The sequence below is a fragment of the Pan troglodytes genome, chromosome 20, assembly GCF_028858775.2.
Source record: "Pan troglodytes isolate AG18354 chromosome 20, NHGRI_mPanTro3-v2.0_pri, whole genome shotgun sequence".
Lineage (NCBI taxonomy): Eukaryota > Metazoa > Chordata > Mammalia > Primates > Hominidae > Pan > Pan troglodytes.
Genome location: NC_072418.2, coordinates 54221560 through 54243248, shown reverse-complemented (window position 1 = coordinate 54243248; position 21689 = coordinate 54221560). Strand labels below are relative to the sequence as shown.

General features: G+C 51.9%; 3 protein-coding genes across 8 annotated transcripts; all 3 read left to right on the top strand.

Annotated features, from left to right (window-relative positions):
- Window positions 1-57: 57 nt before the first annotated feature.
- Window positions 58-8433, top strand: LIM2 (lens intrinsic membrane protein 2). 2 transcript variants are annotated; one of them, XM_001174194.5, is made up of 5 exons: window positions 58-362; window positions 849-1029; window positions 5769-5918; window positions 7703-7837; window positions 8080-8433. In XM_001174194.5, the coding sequence occupies exons 2-5, from the start codon at window positions 855-857 to the stop codon at window positions 8139-8141; spliced, it is 522 nt and encodes a 173-aa protein (XP_001174194.1). In that variant the 5' UTR covers window positions 58-362; window positions 849-854; the 3' UTR covers window positions 8142-8433. The 2 variants fall into 2 exon arrangements, with proteins under 2 accessions (XP_001174194.1, XP_001174186.1); XM_001174186.5 differs by having other exon boundaries at window positions 849-1155.
- Window positions 8434-15551: 7118 nt separating this feature from the next.
- NKG7 (natural killer cell granule protein 7) lies at window positions 15552-16755 on the top strand. The gene is made up of 4 exons (XM_003316572.7): window positions 15552-15991; window positions 16063-16209; window positions 16296-16430; window positions 16535-16755. Exons 1-4 carry the CDS (start codon window positions 15835-15837, stop codon window positions 16591-16593), a joined length of 498 nt encoding a protein of 165 aa, XP_003316620.5. The 5' UTR covers window positions 15552-15834; the 3' UTR covers window positions 16594-16755.
- A 2592-nt stretch (window positions 16756-19347) lies between these two features.
- On the top strand, window positions 19348-21388 carry CLDND2 (claudin domain containing 2). 5 transcript variants are annotated; one of them, XM_016936713.4, is made up of 5 exons: window positions 19348-19426; window positions 19787-19965; window positions 20348-20488; window positions 20797-20916; window positions 21158-21273. In XM_016936713.4, exons 2-5 carry the CDS (start codon window positions 19797-19799, stop codon window positions 21229-21231), a joined length of 504 nt encoding a protein of 167 aa, XP_016792202.2. In that variant the 5' UTR covers window positions 19348-19426; window positions 19787-19796; the 3' UTR covers window positions 21232-21273. The 5 variants fall into 5 exon arrangements, with proteins under 5 accessions (XP_016792202.2, XP_016792200.2, XP_016792203.2 ...); XM_016936714.4 differs by having other exon boundaries at window positions 19368-19413; XM_016936711.4 differs by having other exon boundaries at window positions 19358-19426; window positions 20797-21358.
- The last annotated feature ends 301 nt before the right edge of the window (window positions 21389-21689 follow it).

Below are 21689 nucleotides of genomic sequence, written 5' to 3'. Positions count from 1 at the left end.
TTGCGTGTGTGCGCGCGCCCGTGTGTGTATGTGTGTGTGTGCGTGCTTACACAGCTCGGACAAAGCCAGGGTTGCTTTGAGCAAGGCTGGCGACAAGGTATTGGGTTCCGGGGAGGGTCACAGAGGTCAGTGAGTGGGTGGGGGGAGCCCCCTGGATGCCTGCTTCAGCGAATTCCATTTGAGGCCTCTGCCACCGCTGCATTTCTGCCTGCTGGAAGCTGCTGGGTAGTGGGACCATTGTGTAGGGAGGCTTAAGGGATTTGGGGAACCTAAGGGGGCAAAGAGGCCAGTGACCAGGCTCAGCTCAGTCTGCACAGAGGGGCCGTGGCAGAAGGAGGGCTCGGGCAGGCTCTGCCACTCAGGTAGGCACCAGGCATGAGACCTGTAGCCCCCTCTTCCCCAAGTCCCAGGAGTCTAGGGTCCCAGCTCCTCCTTCTCCCAGGACCTGGTGTCCCACCCCCTAGCCCCTAGCCCCTTCCTTACCCACCACCCAGGAATCCAGGCTCCTGGGCCCCTTCTCACCTAGGACTCAGGAAGCTACGACTCAGGAAGCTAGGCCTCCAGCCTATTCCTTGCTCAGAACCTGGAAGTCCAGGCCCCCGGCCTTTTCTTCCCAGAACCCAGCCCCCCCTCCCTGTTGTCTTTCCAGGATCCCTACCATCCTCCTCCCTCAGACCCAGGAGTCCGGGCTCCAGTCCCCTCCTCGCCCAGGACCCAGGCGTCTAGGTCTCCATCTCCTTCTCCCAAGCACTTGGCATCCCACTCCTGAGCCCTCTCTTCCCCCAGTTCCTTCCTTCATCAAGTCCCGGGAATTCAGCTCCCAATCCCATCTCTCCCCTTCCCCACAGATCACCATGTACAGCTTCATGGGTGGTGGCCTGTTCTGTGCCTGGGTGGGGACCATCCTCCTGGTGGTGGCCACGGCAACAGACCACTGGATGCAGTACCGGCTGTCAGGGTCCTTCGCCCACCAGGGCCTGTGGCGGTACTGCCTGGGCAACAAGTGCTACCTGCAGACAGACAGCATCGGTGAGCCCCCCGGCCAGGGTCCAGGCCGCGCCTGGGGAAAGAGCAGGGCGGACCTCGGGGCCCAAGGACACCTGTATTCCAGATGGAGAACTCTGCGGCTCAAAGAGGGAAAGGGAGCAACCCAAGGTCACTCAGCATGGAGGGGGCAGAACTGGGACTACAGGGTTGTTTTCTAGCTGCAGTTTCACGGGGTGCTGGTTTGAAGGTTAAGTTGGGAGAGGTGGCATTTCCTGACGCTTCAAAGGTGTCATGCACAGCAGTTGGGGCTAGTGTCACGAAACAGCATTTTCTAAATATGTACTATGGACCAAGAACTACGTTAGGTACTGGTGGATACAGAAGAAATATGGGCCCTGAATTTGCTAAATACTGCATAAAGTAGCATAAAGTATTTTTGCCTACTTATAATGTGCCAGGCCATAGATAGAGAGATACATAGAGATATATAGTATATTGCTTGCTGCATAGCATCTATAATATATTAAGTTAATGTAGACTATATTATGTGTAATATATGCAATTTATATTATTACATATAATTTATGATGTGTAATATATATAACTACATATATACATTAATAAATTAATATACAGTATAGTGTATTATACATGCACCTCTATTATATAATAAATTACTAATATATAATATATTGTATATAATATGCTACATATATAAGTAATGCACATGTAATATATTATATATGATGTAGAGTCCATTATATTACACATTCATTATCTAATAAATAGTATATATCATGGCACATTATATAATAAATTAATAATGTATATATTATACTATATATTATATAATAAATTAACATATAATGTAGAGTATATTATATTGCACACTTACTATATAACATATTAATAAATTTGGCCAGGCGTGGTGGCTCACGTCTGTAATCCCAGCACTTTGGGAGGCTGAGGTGGGCGGATCACCTGAGGTCAGGAGTTCAAGATTAGCCTGGCAAAAAAGGTGAAACCCGGTCTCTACTAAAAATACAAAAATTAGCCAGGCATGGTGGTGTGCACCTGTAATCCCAGCTACTCAGGAGGCTGAGGCAGGAAAATCGCTTGAACCTGGGAGGCGGAGACTGCAGTGGGCCCAGATGGCACCACTGCACTCCAGCCTGGACAACAGACGAAGACTCTGTCTAAAAAATAAATAAAAATTAATTAATAATATATAATATATTGTGTATTACTACTAGTAATAGCAATAATACTAACTGGCATTGATTGAGTGCTTACTATGCCCTATGTGCTATTCTAAGCACTTTACATGGATAAACTCACTTCCATCCCCAACAACACTACGGGCAGTTCAATTGTATGTAAGAGTGAGACATGAGATTTGATCTCAAAATTCAAACATCCTCTTGAGTAGCTGAGAAGAAGAGCTAAGCGTCACTGAGTGCCGGACGTGACAGGCATGGGAGACTTCGCCCACTCATCTCTCCCCGAGCCAGCCCTGAGAGAGAGGCAGGACGATGCCTGTTTGCTGGAGAGGTAGACTGAGGCAGGGAGAAGTGAAAAGACTTGCCTTGGGCCACCAGCTTCAGAGTCCGGTCTGCCTGACTCCACACATCCTTCTCATTTCTGGCTGTCTCCTTTGTGACACTTCTACATTTCTCCTGCTTCAGGCTGGGAATTCCCCGAGGGACAGCCCTGAGCCACCTCTCTGTCTTATCTCTGCCAGGGATGCAGGAGACAGGGAGCCTTGGTGAAGGTCTTTCCTTTTTTCGTTTGTTTGTTTTTGTTTTGTTTTGTTTTGTTTGAGACAGAGTCTCGCTCTGTCACCCCTGCCCCTGCCAGAGTGCAATGGCGCTATCTCGGCTCACTGTAACCTCTGCCTCCTGGGTTCAAGCAATTCTCCTTGCCTCAGCCTCCCGAGTAGCTGGGATTACAGACGCCCAAAACCATGCCTGGCTAATTTTTGTATTTTTAGTAGAGACAGGATTTGACCATGTTGGCCAGGCTGGTCTCGAACTCCCGACCTCAGGTGATCCACCCGCCTCGGCCTCCCAAAGTGCTGGGATTATAGGCGTGAGCCACCGAACTTGGCCTCATTATTTCATTTGATTTGATTTTTGTAGAGACAGCATCTCACTGTATTGCCCAGACTTGTTTCAAACTCCCGGCTTCAGATGGACGTGGTGGCTCAGCCTGGAATCCCAGCACTTCGGGAGGCTGAGGTAGGAGGATCACTTGAGCCTAGGTGTTTGAGACCAGCCTGTGCAACGTAAGGAGACCCCATCTCAACAAAAAACAAAAAATTAGCTGGGCGTGGTGGTGTGCTCCCGTGGCCCCAGCTGCTCAGAAGGCTGAAGTGGGAGGATCACTTGAGCCCAGAAGTTTAAGGCTGCAGTGAGCTAAGATAGAGCCACTGCACTCCAGCCTGGGTGACAGAGCAAGACCCTGTCTCAAAAAATAATAATAAGATAAAACAAATACTTAAAAAGAAACCCTCCTGGCCTCAAGCAATCCTCCTGTCTCGGCCTCCCAAAGTGCTGGGATTCCAGGCCTGAGCCGCTGTGACCAGCCTGAATTAGTGTGCTAGGGATGCCATAAAAAAGCCCCACAGACTGGGTGGCTTGAACAACAGAAACGTGTTGTCTCACAGTTCTGGAGGCCGAGATGAAGATGTGGGCAAAATCAATTCCTTCTGAGGGCTGTGAGGGAGAATCTGTTCCATGTCCCTCCCTCCCTGGCTTCTGGTGATTTTCTGGGAATCTTTGGTGTTTCTTGGTTTGGAGATGCATCACCCCAATTTCTACCTTCCTCACACATGGCATTTTTCCTAAAAGCATGTCTGTGTCCAGATTCCTCTTTTTATAAGGACGGCAGTCTTTGTTTTATGTTTTGTTTTGTTTTTGAGTTGGAGTCTCGCTCTGCCACCCAGGCTGGAGGGCAGTAGAATGATCTTGGCTCACTGCAACCTCCACCTCCCGGGTTCAAGTGATTCTCCTGCCTCAGCCTCCTGAGTAGCTGGGATTACAGGTGCCCACCACCAAGCCTGGCTAATTTTTGTATTTTTAGTAGAGACAGGGTTTCTCCATTTTGGCTAGGCTGGTCTCAAACTCCTGACCTCAGGTGATCCACCTGCCTTGGCTTCCCAAAGTGCTGGGATTACACTGGGCAGGAGCCACCACACCCAGCCCAGTCTTTGGATTAGAGCCCCACCCTACTCTAGCATGATCTCGTCTTAACTAATTATATTTGCAAAGACTCTATTGCCAAATAAGTTACCATTCTAAGGCACTAGTTACAATTTCAACATAAACATTTGAGGCGGGGGACAGAAAGGCATAACCCATAAAATCCATGGAGAAACAGCCAGGAATTTCTCTCACCGAGGCTTCTACAAGGCAGAAGACTGGGTTTTACAAAGATCCTAGACTTTTTACTTTTCAATGGCAAGATGCAAGGTTTGAGGTGCACCATTTCCCAGGTGCTCCAGCAGACAGAATAGCCAAGCAGTTAGGAGCGTGGGCCTTGGAGCTTGGATTCTGACTCCAGCCCTGTTTCTAATTATGAGACCTCGGGCAAGTCACTTTACCTCTCTGGGCCTCCATTTCTTCACTTGAAAAAGAAGCATAAAAATGGTACTTATAGAGTAGGGCTCTGGAGGAATAAATAACATCACACCTGGGTAGCGAGCCTGGCATATAGTTAGCCGTTGCTGAAGGATGAAGAGATTATTATTATCTTTCCTGAGGGGCCATCCCTGGGCAAAGCACAAGAGAAGAATGGCCCCAGTGCTCAACATTAATTCATTTCACGCATTTATTGGGCACCTATTATGCACCAGGTGTAGGTGCTGGGGACACAGTGGTGAATGAGACAGCAAGGTGCTTGTCCTTGAGAGCTAAGGATTTACTGAGGAGAGACAGACATTATAAATAAGTTAAAAACAAGTAAATAGGACATTTTCAGATATAAGCAAGTAGTATAAAATAAATGAAAGAGTAGGCTGGGCGCAGTGGCTCACACCTGTAATCTCAGCACTTTGGGAGGCCAAGGCAGGTGGATCACTTGGGGCCAGGAGTTTGAGACCAGCCTGGCCAACATGGCAAAATGCCGTCTCTACTAAAAATACAAAAATTATCCGGGCATGGTGGTGCGCACCTGTAGTCCCAGCTACTCGGGACCCTGAGGCAGGAGAATCATTTGAACCTCAGAGGTGGAGGCTGCAGTGAGCTGAGATTGTGCCACAGCACTTCAGCCTGGGTGATAGAGGAAGACTCGGTCTCAAAAAAAAAAAAAAAAAAAAAAAAAAGAAAAGAAAAAAAAAGAAATGTGAGAGAGACTAGTAATTAGTAGGAAAATATAGGGAATCAGCATTCATTCATTCATTCATTCAACAAACATTTCCCAAGGCCAGAATGCAAACCAAATGTGTGGTGTGGGTGTTTATGACACAGAACCAACCCACCGCCTGTCTTCAAGGAGCAATCAGGCTGGAGGGGGAGACAGACAAAGAGAGTCACAACCCTTAGCCGTGGGTGAAGATGATGACTGAGGGGTGGGGAGATGCTTCCTAGAGGATGGGTCACGGGAGCTGTGCTTTGGAGGATGAGTAGGAGTTTGCCAGGTGAAGAAGAGGGCATTTGCAAAGAAGGGAAGGATGAGCTGGGTTAGGGATATGGAAAGGGGCAAGGCATTTTCATCTCAGAGGTAGCAGCATCTCTCACTTAGAGCAGGGGAGGTGTGGGAATGACCATGGGGTGCTCCCACAGCATACTGGAATGCCACCCGGGCCTTCATGATCCTGTCTGCCCTATGCGCCATCTCCGGCATCATCATGGGCATCATGGCCTTTGCTCATCAGCCTACCTTCTCCCGCATCTCCCGGCCCTTCTCTGCTGGCATCATGTTTTTTTCCTCAAGTGAGTAAGCCCACCCTCTCCCTACCCCTCTCCTCGCTCTCATCTCAAACCGCAATCTGTCCCCACCCCTCAACACCATTCTCACCCCTTACTCCTCCTCACACTCAACCCCACCCCACCCTAATCCCATCCCCACACCCAAAACCAACCTCATGACTATTTCTAGTTCCAGTCTATTCTGACACTAGCTGGTGTACTACAATTCAGTTCTGGCACGAATCACCTAAAATTTGTGTTTGACTCCACAGGTTAAGACCACAGTCCCTAGCAAGACTGCTTCCACCTCAGCTACAAGCTGCAAGCCGGGTGCCTGGGCCACCCATGCTTTTGATCCACTGGCTACAAACTAGGAGGTTCCCAAGACCCATTCAGATTCAAAAATTTGCTGGAGGCCGGGCGCGATGGCTCACGCCCGTAATTCCAGCACTTTGGGAGGCCGAGGCAGGTGGATCACTAGGTCAGGAGTTTGAGACTAGCCCGGCCAACATGGCGAAACCCCATCTCTACTAAAAATACAAAACAAAATTAGCCAGGCGTGGTGGCGGGCGCCTGTGGTCCCAGCTACTTGGGAGGCTGAGGCAGGAGAATGGCATGAACTCAGGAGGCAGAGCTTGCAGTGAGCTGGGATTGTGCCACTGCACTCCAGCCTGGGCGACAGAGCAAGACTCTGTCTCAACAAAAACAACAACAACAATAACAACAACAAAAATTGCTGGAATAACTCATAGAATGCAGGAAAGTGCTATACTTACAGTTATAGTTTCGTTATAGAGGACACAACTCAGGTCCAAGCAAATGAAGAGACACAGAGGGCAGAGTCTAGGAGAGCCCAAAATGCAGAGCTTCCAAGCCTTCTTCCTGTGGAGCCAGCGATCACCCTCCCAGCACACAGATGTTTTCACCAATAGGGAGCGCCACTGAGCTTCAGTGTCCAGAGGTTTTATTGGAGTCTTGTAAAATAGGCATGACTGATTGAATCGTTGGTCATTGATGGAATGCAGTTTCCAACTTCCTTTCTTCCCTGATATCAAGTGGTTCAGAGCCTCAACCCTCTAATATCATGGTCGGTCTTTCTTTCTTTCTTTTTTGTTCTCCTTTTTTGAGATGGAGTCTCACTCTGTCACCCAGGCTGGAGTGTAGTGGCTCGATCTCAGCTCACTGCAACCTCCACCTCCCCTCCTGGGTTCAAGTGATTCTCCTGCCTCAGCCTCCTGAGTAGCTGGGATTACAGGCACCCACCACCACACCCAGCTAATTTTTTTAAATTGTATTTTTAGTAGAGACGGGGTTTCACCATGTTGGCCAGGCTGATCTTGAACTCCTGACCTCAAGTGATCCACCCTACTCAGCCTCCCAAAGTGTTGGGATGACACGCATGAGTCACTGTGCCTGACCTGGTTGGTCTTTCTGACAACCACACCCAACCCTGAGTCATCTCATCTCATTACCATAAACTCAGGTTGGGCCCAAGAGGCTCAAGAATAACAAAGACCCTCCTATTACTCAGGAAGTTCCAAATATTGTTTCTCCTTCCCAGGAACCAGAGACAATGGCCAATTACATTATAAAACACAAGCGTGTCCAACCCCATCCCAAACCTATCCCCCAATCATCTTTACCCCTAATTTCAACTCAACCCCCATCCTCACTCTTATCCCCACCCCCAACCCATTTCCACCCCTTTCCCCAATCTTAGTTCCCACCCCCATCATCAGCTCTCTGCCCACCTCCAAAATCACACCCAGCCTTAGTCCCACCTGCATCCTCCCGCCCTCTCTCCCCAGCCCTTTTCGTCGTGTTGGCCTTGGCCATCTACACTGGAGTCACCGTCAGCTTCCTGGGCCGCCGCTTTGGGGACTGGCGCTTTTCCTGGTCCTACATCCTGGGCTGGGTGGCAGTGCTCATGACGTTCTTCGCAGGTACTGGGGGCAAGGGGTGGGAAGGTCAGTGTCTGGGGCAGAGTGGGCAGCAGATAGGGTGGAAGATGACAGGGTGTCCCACATGAGTCCCACAGCACTGGGTCAGGAGGAAGACTCCAGGCCTATGGAGTCTGGGGTCGGGGATACCCAGGGAGAAAGAGAGTAGGGTGTTGGGCTCTCTTCGGGTGGAAATGGAGCTGGGGGAGGTTTGGGGGGGTGAATTTGAACTTCTTCTCATGCAGGGATTTTCTACATGTGCGCCTACCGGGTGCAGGAATGCCGGCGCCTGTCTACACCCCGCTGAGCCCAAATGTGTCCCCCAACTTCATCTGGAAGTTAAAGTGAGGCCACTGAAGAGGAGGAGGAGGGTCTAGAGGCCTGAAATCCTGGTTCCTAGGGGAATGAGGGGGCTCAGTTCTGGACTGTGGGTTTGTGGGGGGAGGCTGACTCCTGGTCCTAGGCTGGAAGGAGGAAGAATAGGGCCCATGGGAGGGAGCTGAGAAGACTCAAGTCCCCGTCTGCCTGGCAGGTTGTTAGAAAAATGGACTATCCATTAGAGCAACTTTCTGGGGCCTAATAAAACTGATGTGAAACTACTAAAGTGTTAATCCTTGAGGGACTAGGATGGGGAGAAACAGCTGTAAGGGTGGTGGGTGTGGGCAGGGGTGCTTTTTTGTGTGTTTTTCTTGTGGTTGTTGTCTTCATTGTTTTGAGACGGAGTTTCGCTCTTGTTGCCCAGGCTGGGGTGCAATGGTGCGATCTCAGCTCACTGCAACCTCTGCCTCCTGGGTTCAAGTGATTTTCCTGCCTCAGCTTCCCAAGTAGCTGGGATTACAGGGGCCCACTACCACGCCTGGTTACTTTTTGTATTTTTAGCAGAGATGGGGTTTCACCATGTTGGCCAGGCTAGTCTCGAATTCCTGACTTCAGATGATCCACCCACCTCTGCCTCCCAAAGTGCTGGGATTACAGGCGTGAGCCACCGCACCCAGCCCAGGGGTGCTGTATTATGGAGGCCTGACCTTCTCAGTTTCTGCAGGGAGGGGAACAGAGATAAATCAACAGTCCGTGTCCAGGAGCTCACCACAGTTCAACTTCCAGGATATGGATGTGTAGGATAATCGGACAAATGAAAAGATCTCTGAAAATACTCCCTGCCCACCCCACCTCCAGTTGGCTCTCCCCAGCCTCCTCTCTCCTCCCCTGATGCGTCCCTTCAAAGGAAACACCAGAACCCTGAGCCTTACCTCCGGCACCTGCTCTTCACACACCATTCATGACCGTGATCTTCTCTTCATTCACTCATTAGTAATTCATTCTATTAATTGATGCTGGCTGGGTGTGGTGTCTCACACCTGTAATCCCAGCACTTTGGAAAACCAAGGCAGGTGGATTGCTCAAGCCCAGGAGTCCCCCAGGCAACATGAGAAAACCCCATCTCTACAAAAAAAAAAAAAATTAGCTGGGCATGTTGGTGTGTGCCTGTCCCAGCTACTCAAGAGGCTGAGGTGGGAGGGTCGCTGGAGTCCGAGGAGATGGAGGTTGCAGTGAGATGTGATAGCACCACTGCACTCCAGCCTGAGCGAGAGTAAGACTGTCTCAAAATAAAAAAGAAAAAGAAAAAGAAAATAAATGGTTGCTAACTGCCATGAGATTTACTGATGTCTATCATAGAATAAGACTATTTCATAAGGCTGATTCTAATCAGACTATTTACTACAGCTATGCTAATAAATGTTATGTTTATAGAGGCTTATTCCCTAAAACAATATTTACTGGGGCCTCCTCAAATAAAAATACTGTATTTATAGAGGTTTTCTCTAATAATAATGACAATTGAAGATTTCTCTAATAATTTATTGAGGCCTATTTAAATAGAAATATTTGCCGAGACTTATTCTAGTAATCATATTTATAGGGGCTTACTCTAGCAATAATAATGATATAATTATGACTCCAGACTCAGGACTCCAACTTACCTGCTCAACCTACTTACTCAACATTCCCACTTGAAAAGAAGAGGCATCTCCAATCTCACATATCCAAAAATAAGTTCCTGATCTCACACACACCTTATGTGTTCCTCCCATGGTCTTCCCCATCTTAGGAAATGGCAACCCCATTTTTTATTTTACTTATTTGTTTTTTTGAGATGGAGTCTCACCCTGTTGCCCAGGCTGGAGTGCAGTGGTGCAATCTCGGCTCACTGCAACCTCCGCCTCCCCTCCCGGGTTCAAGTGAGTCTCCTGCCTCAGCCTCCCAAGTAGCTGGGATTACAGGCGTCTGCCACCACGCCCAGCTAATTTTTGTATTTTTAGTGGAGACGGGGTTTCACCATGTTGGCCAGGCTAGTCTCAAACTCCTGACCTCAAGTGATCCGTCCACCTCGGCCTCCCAAAGTGCTGGGATTACAGGTGTGAGCCACCGCGCCCAGCCAAACAATCCCATTTTTATCCAGCTACTCAAGCCAACAACTTTGAGATTCAATGTTGGCTTTTTTTTTTTTTTTTTTTTTTTTTTGAGACAGGGTCTCACTCTTGCCCAGGCTACAATGCAGTGGCGTGATCACAGCTCACTGCAGCCTCCACCTCCCAGGCTCAACTGAGCCTCCCACCTCAGCCTCCTGAGCAGCTAAGACTACAGGCATGCACCACCCACTATGCCTGGGTAATTTTTTAATTTTTTGTAGAGATGGGGTCTCCTTATGTTGCCTAGACTGGTCTCTGTCTACTGGTCTCAAGTGATCCTCCCACCTTGGCCTCCCGAAGTGCTGGGATCACAGGCGTGAGCCACCCCAGCTGGCCTGTGTCTGCTTTTGGTTTCCTGTAAATCCTCAAAGACAGCACCTGGCACATGGTAATCACTCAAAAGAACATTTGTTGAACAATACATCTTTATTCAGGCCAACTGACTTACATAAAGTAAGTGCTGTTTATTGACTTACATAAAGTATTATTTATTGAAATGTACTCTAATGATACTGAGATTTAATATCTTTTTATCATTATAATAGCCATTAAATATTATGACTAGAGTGCACCTCAATAGAAATGATGATGCCTTCCATAATAACTGTTTACCATTAGCATTCATTTCTTTAATAGAACGTAGGTTAATTGAGGATTAGTCTTTTTAAATTTATTTTATTTTATTTTTTTTGAGATGGAGTCTCACTCTGTCACCCAGGCTGGAGTACGGTGGTGCGATCTTGGCTCACTGCAACCTCTGACTCCTGGGTTCAAGCGATTCTCCTGCCTCAGCCTCCCGAGTAGCTGGAATTACAGGTGCACGCCACCACTCCCAGCTAATTTTTGGGGGTCTTCCATGGCAGATGGGGGCTACTGAGGAGCTTTCAAGCCCGGGAGAGGTTGGAAGGGGCTGGAGAAAGTTGGAAGAGACCCGGGTGATTCAAAAAAACTGACAGTGCTTAGACAAGACTGACAGAGACCTAAGAAAACCAAGTGGCCAAGCAGGCGACATGAGCTGTGAACCCCGAAAATCTGAGACAGGTCTCAGTTAATTTAGAAAGTTTATTTTGCCATGTAGTCACAGCTACTCAGGAGGCTGAGGCAGGAGAATGGCGTGAACCAGGGAGGCGGAGCTTGCAGTGAGCTGAGATCCTGCCTCTGCACTCCAGCCTGGGCGACAGAGCGAGATTCCATCTCAAAAAAAAAAAAAAAAAAAAAAAGAACAATATAAAGTTTATTTTGCCAAAGTTGAGGACATGCGCCCGTGACACAGCCTCAGGATGTCCTGAGGACATGTGCCCAAGGTGGTCGGGGCACAGCTTGGTTCTATACATTTTAGGGAGACATGACACATCAATCAATAGATGTAAAAAGTACATTGGTTCATCCAGGAAGGTGGGGACAACTCAAAGCAGGGAGGGGGCTTCCAGGTTACAGGTAGGTGAGAGACAAATTGTTGCATTCTTTGAGTTTCTTTTTTCCTAGATGGAGTCTAACTCTGTTGCCCAGGCTAGAGTGCAGTGGCACAATCTCGGCTTACTGCAACCTACACCTCCTGGGTTCAAGTGATTCTCCTACCTCAGTCTCCTGAGTCTGAGATTACAGGCGTGCACCACCATGCCCGGCTAATTTTTGTATTTTTAGTAGAGATGGGGTTTCACCATGTTGGCCAGGCTGGTTTTGAACTCATAACCTCAGGTGATCCACCTGCTTAGGCCTCCTAAAGTGCTGGGATTACAGGCATGGCCTCTTTTGAGTTTCTGATAAGCCTTTCCAAAGGAGGCAATCAGATATGCATCGATCTCAGTGAGCAGAGGGATGACTTTGAATAGAATGAGAGGCAGGTTTGCCCTGAGCTGTTCCCAGCCTGACTTTCCCCTTTAGCTCAATAATTCTGGGGCCCCAAGATTTTCCTTTCACAGAGCTCTCAGGAAAAGCTTCAGAAGGAGGCCTGGGGTTTTCCTCTGGCAACCACAGACCACATCTGGTTGAGAAAGCTGCTGGAGATCCTGTGAGCAATTCTCTTCTTCAAGGCCCCAGCTGCCTTGCCTTTGTGCTCTTAAGAGATGGTCTTGGCTGGCTGGGTGCGGTCGCTCACGCCTGTAATTCCAGCACTTTGGGAGGCTGAAGCAGGTGGATCACCTGAGGTCAGGAGTTCGAGACCAGCCTGACCAACGTGGAGAAACCCTGTCTCTACTAAAAATAGAAAGTCAGCCGGGCATGGTGGCGCATGCCTGTAATCCTAGTTACTTAGGAGGCTGAGGCAGGAGAGTCTCTTGAACCTGGGAGGCAGAGGTTGCCGTGAGCCCCGATCATGCCATTGCACTCCAGCCTGAGCAACAAAAGTGAAACTGCGTCTCAAAAAAAAAAAAAAAAAAAAAAAAAATGACCTTCACTCACCCGCTCTTACTGGCTTGTGGTGTCTGTCAGAGGGCCTGGGCCTGTGATCAGCCTGTGATACCTACATGTGCAGAGACTCACTGGAGCCAGGTACAGGTCACCTCTGTGTGTGCATGCATGCATGGGTGTGATGGTGGTGGTAGTGGGACCCACTTGGGGAGATGAGAAATGAGGTTACAGGCTTGGACCTGGAGGTGAAAGGAGAATGAAAATGGTCGGAGTTAGGTATGAATTATAGAGGTTGCAGAGAAGAATGAAAAGACAGTGGCTGGGCGCAGTGGCTCACTCCTGTAATCTCAGCACTGTGGGAGGCTGAGGCAGGTGGATCACCTGAGGTCAGGAGTTCAAGACCAGCCTGGCCAACATGGCAAAACCCCATTTCTACTAAAAATACAAAAAAAAAAAAAAAAAAAATTAGCCTGGTGTGGTGGCGTACAACCCATAACCCCAGCTACTCAGGAGGCTGAGGCACAGGAATCACTTAAACCCAGGAGGCGGAGGTTGCAGTGAGCCAAGATCATGCCACTGTACTCCAGCCTGGGTGACAGAGTGAGACTCCATCTCAAAAAAAAAAAAGGGTTGGGATGGGAATGAGAATAGGGTCAAGTTTCAGGAAGAGGATGGGTTGGGTTTGGAGTAGGGGCTGGGGTTAATAATGGAGAGGGGTTTGGTTTGGAGATAGGGTGGGGTTTCAGAATGAGAATGGAGTTAGATTTGAGGGTGGGAAGGGTTTAAGGGTTGGAACTGGGAATAAGGATGATGTTGAGTTTGGGAATTAGAATGACGTTAGGTTTGGGGATGGGGGCGAATCGGGGCATGGGGTTGAGTGTGTAGTTGGGACTGAGAATGGAGTTCTATTTGAGGATGGGGGTTGGAGCTGGGGTGGAGATTACGAATAGGGATGGGATTGGGTATGGAGTTATGTTCAGGAATGGGAATAGGGTTAACTTTGGGGATAGGGATGGGTTGAATTTGTAGTTGGAACTGGGCTTGATATTGAGTTTGGGGATGGAGTTGGGTTTGGGGTTAAGGATGGCTTTGGGTTTGGGAGGGGGTCAGGGTCACAGATAGGCTGTGTGCTCTGACCTGCTACTCACTGCACACCATGGCAGATTTTCCGGAGGCCTGGCCTGCTCATGGCCTCTGCCACCTCTGGGAGCCTGTGCTCATAAATGTGTTCTCAGAGTGGTGCAGATCTGAGTGAAGGATGGGGGCTGCCAATCTGAGTCTCTCCAATAAAGGAGAGGAACCAGTCTTCCAGGTCATTTCCCATTCTCCACATTTGCCAGCTGTCCTGGGACTGCTGGACCAGTTCATCTCCAAGACAGAGGTCCTCTTCCAGACTACTCCCTATGTATTAGTCTATTCTCACACTGCTATAAATAACTGCCTGGCCAGGCGTGGTGGCTCACACCTGTAATCCCAACACTTTGGGAGGCCAAGGTGGGCAGATCACCTGAGGTCAGGAGTTCAAGACCAGCCTGTCCAACATGGTGAAAACCCGAAAATCTACTAAACCTGAAATCTACTAAAAATACAAAAATTAGCTGGGTGTGGTGGCGGGCACCTGTAATCCCAGCTACTTGGGAGGCTGAAGCAGGAGAACTGCTTGAACCTGGGAGGTGGAGATTGCAGTGAGCCGAGATTTTGCCACTGCCCTCCAGCCTGAGTGACAAGAGTGAGACTCTGTCTCAAACAACAACAACAACAACAACAACAACAACAACAAATGCCTGAGACTGGGTAATTTATAAAGGAAAGAGGTTTATTTGATTCACAGTTCAGCATGGCTGGGGAGGCCTCAGGAAACTTACAATCATGGTGGAAGGTGAAGGGGAAGCAAGCCACTGTCTTCACAGAGAGGCAGGAAGAAGGCCAAGCCAAGGCAGGAAGAGCCCCTTAAAAAAACACCATATCTTGTGAAAACTCACTCACTATCACAAGAACAGCACGGGGGAAGCCGGCCCCATGATTCAATTACCTCCACCTGGTCTCTACCTAGACACGTGAGGATTATGGGGACACAATTCAAGGTGCGATTTGGGTAGGGACACAAACCCTAACCATATCACCCTGTTTCACAGAGGTCAAGTTTTCCTGGGCCTTCTACCTGGGCTGTGGTACCGTCACCTTATACCTGCTCGTAGATGAGGTATTGCCAGGATCTGATGTTGGTGTGGATGGAAGAGGCTAGCGTTTGGGGGGCTGGAGAACCCTGGACCAAAATCCTTATGTCCCCCAACACCCCCTAGGCCCCCCGATCCTGGTGATAAAGGCCACCAGGCTGGAGCCCCAACCCAAGCAGGGATGCCACTGAACTCATTAATCAGTTGAGGATGTGGGTATGTCTGACTCTCTGCAAACCTTTCAGAACTGTGATTCTCTGCTGTTTGCCTGCCCTTGGCATATGCTCCAAACTGGGGCCCAGGATTCTGAGCTCCTGCCCGCCCCTTCCTCCCTCAGGACCTGGAGTTCAGGCCCCCGGCTCCTTCCTCGTTAAGCCCCAGGAGTTCTAACTCCCAATTCCCCTCCTTCAGTAGAGACCCTAGACTTGGGGACTTCCTATCCCAGAATGGAAGACTGCAGAACCCACAGGAAAGCATGACACATCCCCAACTGTCCCCTCCAGCCACATCTGCCCTCCCCCTTAATGCACACCCTAGCCTGATTGGCTTCCTCCCACCTCAGGGCCCCCAAGCCTCTCTCTCTCTCACCTCTTCCAGGAAGCCCCGACTTGGTGTTGAAGGTTCCATGGGTGGGAGTTGTAGAACCTGTGACAGAGGCAAGTACTAAACCACCGCCCAAACCACTGATGATCTGACACCCTCAGTGCCCTCCCCCATCACACACTAAGCGGGGAACCGGACCCCAGGGAGGGGAGGGAGGACGTTGCCTGTGCAATCCAGGAAGGGAGGGTATGTGAAAAGCTACCGGGAACTGTGTGAAACCAAACCAGCCTCATTTGACAAAGCGCAGGACCCCTCGCTGCCCCGACTGCTTGCTGTTCTCTCTTTCTTGGGCTCTAAGGACCCAGGAGTCTGGGTGCACAGCCTCCTTCTCTCTGAGATTCAAGAGTCTGATCAGCAGCCTCTTCCTTCTCCAGGACCCAGAAGCCCTGAGCTTACCCCCATGGAGCTCTGCCGGTCCCTGGCCCTGCTGGTGGGCTCCCTGGGCCTGATGTTCTGCCTGATTGCTTTGAGCACCGATTTCTGGTTTGAGGCTGTGGGTCCCACCCACTCAGCTCACTCGGGCCTCTGGCCAACAGGGCATGGGGACATCATATCAGGTAAGGGGAATGGGTGTCCTACAGAGGGGTTGCCAGCGGGGATGGGTGCTCAGTGGTCTTCTCCCGATCAGGCTACATCCACGTGACGCAGACCTTCAGCATTATAGCTGTTCTGTGGGCCCTGGTGTCCGTGAGCTTCCTGGTCCTGTCCTGCATCCCCTCACTGTTCCGCCTAGGCCACGGCCCGCTTGTCTCAACCACCGCAGCCTTTGCTGCAGGTAAGGACTCTGGACTGGACTGGGGCATCGGGAGCCAGCGAATTCCTGCCGAGGAGCTGAGCCATCTCTCTTGTCCTTGTCCCCAGCCATCTCCATGGCGGTGGCCATGGCGGTGTACACCAGCGAGTGGTGGGACCAGCCTCCACACCCCCAGATCCAGACCTTCTTCTCCTGGTCCTTCTACCTGGGCTGGGTCTCAGCTATCCTCTTGCTCTGTACAGGTGACTATCCTGCCCACTGCCCTGGGGAGCTTTGGGAGGGTCCAGTTGGGGTCCCTGAGGACAGAGGGCAGGGGCAAGTGCTTAAACTCTTTCTGGCTCCCCAGGTGCCCTGAGCCTGGGTGCTCACTGTGGCGGTCCCCGTCCTGGCTATGAAACCTTGTGAGCAGAAGGCAAGAGCGGCAAGATGAGTTTTGAGTGTTGTATTCCAAAGGCCTCATCTGGAGCCTCGGGAAAGTCTGGTCCTACATCTGCCCCGCCCTTCTAGCCCTTCCCCAGCCCCTCCTCTTGTTTCTTCATTCATTCAACAAAATTTGGCTGGAATCTGGTTATTCTGAGATTAATTCTGCCAAGACATAAGCCAACTGTCTGCCAGCTCCATGGTAGGAGCTGGGCACCAAGGGAAGGTGAGGGCCCACCAGGCCGACCAGCCTGCAGGGCACTCCTGCCCAGTGCGAGTGCCCGGCCCATGTGGACACAGGCTCCAACCCGTGTCTATGTCTCCCCTTCTCCAGCACTTTTCTTCCTCCCTGTGTCTTTCTCCCTTTAGCTGGCTCTCTTTCCTTCTCTCTCCCTCTCTGATTTTGTCCCCTTTGCCAGAACTCAGCCCTTCCTTGCACTCAGTCAGTTCTCTTTGCACATTTCCCCATGCTGGGGACACTGGCACGGGTCAGACCCAGGCCCTGCCCACCAGGGGCTCAGTCTGTGGGGTGGTGGGGAGGAGGCACTTACAGACCAGAAGCAGTTAATACAGGCCAGACAGCAGTCCCAGTGCAGGGAGAATGCCGGAAAAAGACTGACCATATTGTGGAGGGATGGAGACAACTTTTCTGGAGAGAGAACATTTAGGAGCTTCTTAAGGGCCAGGGAAAGGTAATATCCAGGCAGAGGGGCCCAAAGATGAACGTGCAGAAAAGTCAGGAGTCTTGTGGGGATGAAGATCGGTAATTTAGGGCCAGGATATAGAATGTGGGGGGCGGGGGATGGAAAATGAAGAGGGAGAGGCAGGTGGGGGCTGTGGCCTCTAATGTCATGCTGGACTTTCTCTTGAGCATGATGGGGAGTTGGGAGAAAATTGTGGGCAGGGGAGGGACAGTGTCAGCTCTGGGTGCCAGAAAGACCCCCCTGTAGACATGGAGGGGAGGCCAGAAGGTGAGGGAGGAACTTGGCAATGCAATAGGTGGGACATGATGAGGCCTGACCTGGGACCAGGAAAGGAGGGAATGAGCCAGACAGATTCAGGGGCAGGAGGAGCAGGACTTGGGGACCCAAGGCTTTTCAGGGTGAAGGGCAAGAAGAAGGTGAGGACAGTGCCCAAGGGTCTGGCTCGATGAACTGGATGGGATGGCAGGGCCATCCCTAATATGGTGGAAGACACTAAGCTCTGTTGAAATATGGTTGACTATTAAGGCCCTGAGGGGCAGCCAGGAGCAGGTGAGAACTTGAGTCAGGCTCAGGGGAGAGACCTTGGGTTGGAGATGGAGTTTTGGATGGAGCATTAAGGAGCACTGAAACTTTGGCCGTGAGGAGGCTTGCCTGGCAAGAGAGTGCAGGGTGGAGCTTCAAGGGATACCCAGATTTACAAGTGAAGGGGAGAAGGCAGAGGAGCAGAAGTCTGCAGTCAGACAGCTGGGGACCTGGAGAGCTTCTGCGGTGCCTAGAATGTCAAGGGAAGAGAAGGTTGTTTTTTTTTTTTGAGACGGAGTCTTGTTCTATTACCCAGGCTGGAGTGCAGTGGTGTGATCTTGGCTCACTGCAACCTCTGCCTCCCGGGTTCAAGCAATTCTCCTCCCTCAGCCTCTTGAGTAGCTGGGATTACAGGCGTGTGCCACCATACCTGGCTAATTTTGTCTTTTTTTTTTTTTTTTTTTTGAGATGGAGTCTTGCTCTGTCGCCCAGGCTAGAATGCAATGGCGCGATCTCAGCTAACTGCAACCTCCACCTCCCGGGTTCAAGTGATTCTCCTGCCTCACATCCCAAGTAGCTGGGATTATAGGCACCTGCCATCACCCCCGGCTAGCCTGGCTAATTTTTGTATTTTTAGTAGAGACGGGGTTTTGCCATGTTGGTCAGGCTTGTCTCAAACCCCTGACTTCAGGTGATCTGCCCGCCTTGGCCTCCTAAAGTGCTGGGATTACAGGCGTGAGCCACTGCGCACCCGGCCAAGGGAAAGAGAAGTTTCTAAGAAAGGGCTGGGAGTGGTGGCTCACATCCATAATGTCAGCATTTTGGGAGGCCAAGGTAGGAGGATCGCTTGAGCCCAAGAGTTTGAGATCAGATTGGGCAACATAGCAAGACCCCATCTCTATAAAAAATCTTAAGAAAATTAGCCAGGTGTGGTGGCACATGCCTGTAGTCCCAGCTACTCAGGAGGCTGAGGCAGGAGGTTTCCTTGAGCCCAGGAGTTCAAGGCTGCAGTGAGCTGTGATGGTGCCACTGCACTCCAGCCTGGGAGAGAGAGATGGCTCACGCCTGTAATCCCAGCACTTTGGGAGGCTGAGGCAGGCAGATCACAAGGTCAGGAGTCCGAGACCAGCCTGGCCAATATGGTGAAACCCCGTCTCTACTAAAAATACAAAAATTAGCCAGATGTGGTGGTGTGCACCTGCAGTCCCAGCTACTTGTGAGGCTGAGGCAGAAGAATTGCTTGAACCCAGGAGGTGGAGGTTGCAGTGAGCCGAGATCGTGCCACTGCACTCCAGCCTGGGCGACAGAGCAAGACTCCATCTCAAAAAATAATAATGATAATAATGATAAAAGAAGGACTTGGCCTATCATGTAACGGCCCCCAAAGCTGCGGTCTGAATCTAAGCAGTCACTCAGTTGAGAGCTGCGGGGGTGTATGCGTATGGTGGTGGGGGTAGTGATTATCCCTTTAAACAGCCACTGGGGGAGGGGGTTCTGGAACCCCTGGCCTCACAGAGACCCAGCCTCCCTCCCCCCGTCTCTCTGGGCTCTGTGTCTAAGGAGCCCTAGGGCACTGGGTGTGAGTCACTTAGGTGGGCCTGTGTGGAGGGGTGTCTGGGGAGGACACTGAACAGGCTGGGCTGAAAGGGCGTTCGGCTGTCGGGGGAGGTCTCTGGGAAGACAGGTTCCTCACAGCAAAGCCTGTGGTGAAGGTCTCAGAGGCCTCTCAGGGGAAGTCTCAAGGTCTCCAGTAAGGGGAACGAGGTCTGGAGGGAGGAGGTTGTGGGTCCTCAGGCAGGGTTGTTGAGGGAGGGGGGTCTTCAGGTCCCCAGAAGCAGGGACCTCAGGCAGGAGTACCAGGGGAGGAGTGTGGAGGAAGCGGGCTCCTCAGCTGGGGGCCTTGGGGTAGGAAAGGCCTGGGCCCATCCTGCCCTTGTGGCCCCCGGCTGCAGCCTCAGTGGCATGGGGGTGAAGCGGAGCCTCCAGAGTGGGGGCATTCTGCTCAGCCTCGTGGCCAACGTCCTCATGGTGCTCTCCACGGCCACCAACTACTGGACCCGCCAACAAGAGGGCCACAGTGGCCTGTGGCAGGAATGCAACCACGGCATCTGCTCCAGCATCCCCTGCCAGAGTGAGGCTCCGCCCGCCCAGATGTCAGAGGGCATTTCAGACCCCCAGGGCTTGGGACACACAGCTGGGCCCATGGCGAGACGCCCACCCCTTCCACCCCGGGCTCAGTTGCAGCTGTCCCTTGTCGGCCGAGGCCGCCACGAACCCCGCCCCTCGACTCGTGGGCTTGTCCCCGACCCCCTCCCCGTCCTGGTAGCGGCAGTAACCGCAGGTCTTGATGTGACCTCCAAGTCTCAATCCAAACGCCTGACTCCCGGTCGGTGGATCTCGGCTCCTGGCCACACACCGGGTTGGGGGCAGGAGACGGGAGAGCTTCCGGTTGCGGCCGAACCCGTAGTGACTGGGGCGGCGCCCGCGGGGGCTGATGCGCCCGCTCTCCCCAGCCACGCTGGCGGTGACTGTGGCGTGCATGGTGCTGGCGGTGGGTGTCGGCGTGGTGGGCATGGTGATGGGACTGCGGATTCGGTGCGACGAGGGCGAGTCGCTGCGGGGCCAGACCACGAGTGCCTTCCTCTTCCTCGGCGGTGAGACTGCAGACCGCCCCAGGCGGGCAGGCAGGGGCGGGCCCTGGGTGATGGAGGGGCCTGGTCACCAGGGGAGGGGCTTGAGGTACTCGGCCAGGATCCGAGGGGCAGGGCTGGAAGAAGCCGAGAGAGGTGGGCGGGGCTCGAGACAGAGTTCAGAGCGGGAGGAGCAGGAAGGGGCCTGGACCAGAGGCGGGCTGAGAGGCGATAGGCGTGGTCTGATAGAAGGGGGCGGGTCTGAGGGGGCGTGGCCTGGGTGCAGCCCCACCAGGCCCAGCTAGCTCATCTTGCGGCTGGGCGGGGCCCAGGACTGCTGCTGCTGACCGCCTTGATAGGCTACACCGTGAAGAATGCGTGGAAGAACAACGTCTTCTTCTCTTGGTCCTATTTTTCTGGGTGGCTGGCCTTACCCTTCTCAATTCTCGCGGGTAACCTGGACAGCGGGAAGAGGGTGGAGGAGACTGCCCAGAAGACCCTCACCCCAGAGGCTCCCCAGCTGCCCTCCCAGGAAACCCCGGGGACCTCTCGGGGACTCCCCAACACACTAACGACTCCCGCAGACCCGGCAGAGACCCCCTTGGAGCCCCAAACCCCAGTCCCCGGGGCCCTCCCGGCCATCCGCCCCAGGGCCCACCTTCCTCTCCCTGCCCCGCACCCCCGTCCCCCCAGGCTTCTGCTTTCTGCTGGCAGACATGATCATGCAGAGCACCGACGCCATCAGTGGATTCCCCGTGTGTCTGTGACTGCAGCCTGCCTGGGGCAGAATAAAGGAACGGCTTTTTTTTTAGCGCTGCGGCTCCGCGTGCTTTTCTGCGGGTCGTGGGGACGCAGGCACGGGGTTGCATAGAGGCTCAGGGAAGACATAAGGACATGAACTCATAGGGAACGTGGAGACAGGGAGACACAGACATGGAGACACAAGTCTCCATGGATTGGGATGGGAACAGGGACATGTGGGAGGGGCGGGGCCAGGCGGGGACGTGGGCCTTTGGAGAGGGTGTGGAGAGGCTGTGGGGACGACATGGAGGTGAAGTAGAGACACGGACAGGGGAGGATACGGATATGGAAGGGACAGGGAACACGGGGATGGAGAGAGTGGAGAGACCGACGCGCGAGGATTCAGAGGCGTGGGAATACGAGTAGCGCAACTTGGAGAGGCCGGGAAGAAGTGGGGGATCTGGAGAGGGAGAGCAGATCCGGG